The 3,077-nt window shown below is 42.9% G+C and overlaps 1 protein-coding gene across 1 annotated transcript in view; it reads left to right on the top strand.

Annotated features, from left to right (window-relative positions):
- The first annotated feature begins 6 nt into the window (after positions 1-6).
- Positions 7-3,077, top strand: part of tbce (tubulin folding cofactor E) — a 10,607-nt gene continuing 7,536 nt past the window's right edge. The window contains exons 1-3 of the mRNA XM_071523356.1: positions 7-79; positions 646-748; positions 2,132-2,208. Coding sequence (XP_071379457.1) covers positions 51-79; positions 646-748; positions 2,132-2,208 — 209 coding nt within the window. The 5' untranslated portion in view covers positions 7-50. The remainder of the gene's footprint in view (positions 80-645; positions 749-2,131; positions 2,209-3,077) is intronic.

Below are 3,077 nucleotides of genomic sequence, written 5' to 3'. Positions count from 1 at the left end.
GTGAGAACCTGCTGAGCTGCTGGGACGATGTGGCGTCCATCACCCAGCACATGCCCCAGCTGAAGGAACTGATGCTCAGGTACTGTGTGTGTGAGTGTGTGTGTGTGTGCGTGTGTGTGTGTGTGTGTGTGTGTGTGTGTGGGTTAGACCGATATAATGGCCTTTTATTAAAAATAATAAAAGCCCTCCTCTCCTCTCCTCTCCTGTCCTCTCCTCCTCTCCTCTCCTTGTCTCCTCTCCTCTCTCCTCTCCTCTCCTCTCCTCTCCTCTCCTTGTCTCCTCTCCTCTCTCCTCCTCTCCTCTCCTCTCCTTGTCACCTCTCCTCTCCTCTCCTCCTCTCCTCTCCTCTCCTCTCCTCTCCTCCTCCCCTCCTCTCCTCTCCTCTCCTCTCCTCTCTTCCTCTCCTCTCCTCTCCTCTCCTCTCCTCTCCTCTCCTCTCCTCTCCTTGTCTCCTCTCCTCTCCTCTCCTCCATGGTGGGACACACAAACACACAAACCTCTCTCCAGTTATAGTAGTGGGATATCCCCGTTTGCTCTGTTCTTATTTATATTCTACTTTTCTCTGCTGTATTCTATTATCATATTTCTGCAGTGACTCAGTTTCCCCACAGGAGGCAGTGATGCTTCATCTTTATCTCATTTCAGCCACAACAGACTGTGTTTGCCCTCTGACCCCGGGGCTCAGAGCCACGCCTTCTCCAGCCTGAAGCTCCTCGCCCTCACCGGCTGCTCCCTCACCTGGACACAGGTACCTGAAACGCCTCCGCACCCATGGGTGCTCATGTTCACTGATCCTGATGAAGCAGGCCCGCTACATTTACACATCACTCCTGTCAGAACAAAACCTCGTACCCTCTGGAAGTCCTTCAGTAACTATAGGGAAACCAAACACAGAGGCCACTTTTCAGGTCGGATGAAAGCTGTTGCAGTTGTAATTTGCTGCTCTTGGCTGATCCTGGTTGCCTGTGATGTAGTATCTTTTGTGATGGTTTGTCATGGATCAGCCAATAGCATGATTTTTTTAACCAGTAGATGTCAGTCCAACCTGAAACGTTGTCTCTGTTTGGTTAAGGAAATATATATTATTCCACAGGTGGGATGTATCAAAGTAAACATACTTCATTACTGTACTTAAGATTAAGTAATTAAGTAAGATTTTCAAGTATTTTCTTTCACTGAAGACTTTTCACTTTTACTCACTACATTTCAAAAGAAGAATCTGTACTTTCTACTCACTACATTTTCAAAACAGACTTGTTACTCTCGGGAAATCATCAACTGATTTTCAGCATCAGATGGCTTCCATCCCAGAAGCAGCTGATGAAGAGCCAGATGTGATTGGCTGCTTGTTCAGCAAAGCGACACCAAAAATTAGGGAAAAAGAGAGAGAGAGAAGCAACAAGAGAGAGATAATTAACGTTAGTGATCTGAGCTGCAGACTCTTTCTCATCTGGGATTCAGAGGAACGCTCAACAGAAAACCAGTTTAGAACATTAGAAATGACTTTTTTAGAGAACGACTTTTACTTTTACACTTTAAGTAAATTTAAGTCCACGTACTTTTATACTTTGACTTGAGTAAAGGATTTGAAACGGTACTTCAACTTCTACCAGAGTATATTTTTAAATGAGTTTTTGCACTTTTACTTGAGTAGGGAATTTGTGTACTTCTACCACTTCTGCATTATTCTCAGGTGATTCCGCCTCCTTAAAGCTCCATAATATTCAGTTTTCCTGATTTAGTTTCAAATCTCCTCTGTCTCAGGATCAGAATAAAGTTCTTCATGATGTTCTGCAGATAAATGTAGTTTAGTTCAAAGTTGGTTCGAATGAGTTAAACTGAATGAAAGCGAAGACTAAGTCGTCATAATACTGGCTCCTGATTGGCTGACAGCAGTGCTCCTCTAATTCAAATGAGGTAAACCTGCTGAGTCGAGGCTTTTCCTTTTCTAATACAATAACTTCAAAGCTGCAATATGTAACTTTCTGACAATAAATAACAACAATAAATAGGATACATCTCACCTCATCAGTCTGTGCTGTGTGTCCAGCAGTGTCTTTATCTGTCTGTCTCTTTGATCTCATTGATGTGTCTCTGGTGGTCTGTCCTGTCCTCTCCTGGTCTCCTGTAGATCCTGCAGTGCGCCCCCATGTGGCCCCAGCTGGAGGAGCTCTGTGTCTCTCAGAACAACATCACAGAACTGCAGAGGTAACTGGACCTTCATTCACTTGTCATGTAGTCCAGAGTTCCTACGCAGGTCTGGAAAGTCTGGAAAAGTATTAAAAATTAATTTGATCATTTCCAGGTCTTGGAATAGTTTGAGAATTTGAAAAAAATGTCTGGAAAAGTATGGAAAATGTTGCGGTTCAGGTCCGATACAAACATAATTCTAGCTTTTATGTTGTTGTAGAGCCACTTTGAGTCCACAGTGTTTGTTGATGTGAAGAATAATGTTCAGATAGAGGGACGCTCTTATTACCCAGCCGCTGTCAGCATGCATTATATCAGATACCCACCAAAATCAAATCCGGTTGAGAACATAGGTTCTGGGAAAAATATGGAATTTTAAAATGGAAAGCGTGTAGGAACCCTGCCAATCATCTCACATATTCTGATATTTGTGGCTGTGAAGAACAATCTTCATCTATACAGTGATATGACCTAGTTAGCAGGGGCAAGATGTCTATCTGCGTAAATCATATTGAACACCAGACAAAATCTTCAGAACAAATCAAGGTCTGGAAAAAGTATACAAATTTTTTAATTGAAAATGTGTAGGAACCCTGGTAGTCTCTGGTCTCCAGTCTAGCCGTGTGTTTGCTAGTGTTGTCACAATACCAGAAGTTTGACTTTGATACCAATACTAAGTTTAATATCTAAAAACTTTATACAACTACAATAACACAGTGCCGCTGTGGATTGTTCTCTCTCTGTTCATTGGTTTGTCCATCTGTCCGTCCATCAGTCTCAGACTCCACTCACTGGAGTTTGGTGAACCTGATGGAAATCTCACCACTGTGTTTCAGCATTTTCTAAATTTCACTGATGTGGTGACACGCTGTAGTTGTTGCTGATTG

Source organism: Centroberyx affinis, unplaced genomic scaffold (assembly GCF_046629955.1).
Source record: "Centroberyx affinis isolate AG114_WGS23_722 - 3 ecotype Tasmania unplaced genomic scaffold, CSIRO-AGI_Caff_v1 ptg001082l_1, whole genome shotgun sequence".
Classification (NCBI taxonomy): domain Eukaryota; kingdom Metazoa; phylum Chordata; class Actinopteri; order Beryciformes; family Berycidae; genus Centroberyx; species Centroberyx affinis.
The sequence above is the reverse complement of the archived record's forward strand: the minus strand, read 5'-3'. Positions and strand labels throughout refer to the sequence as shown.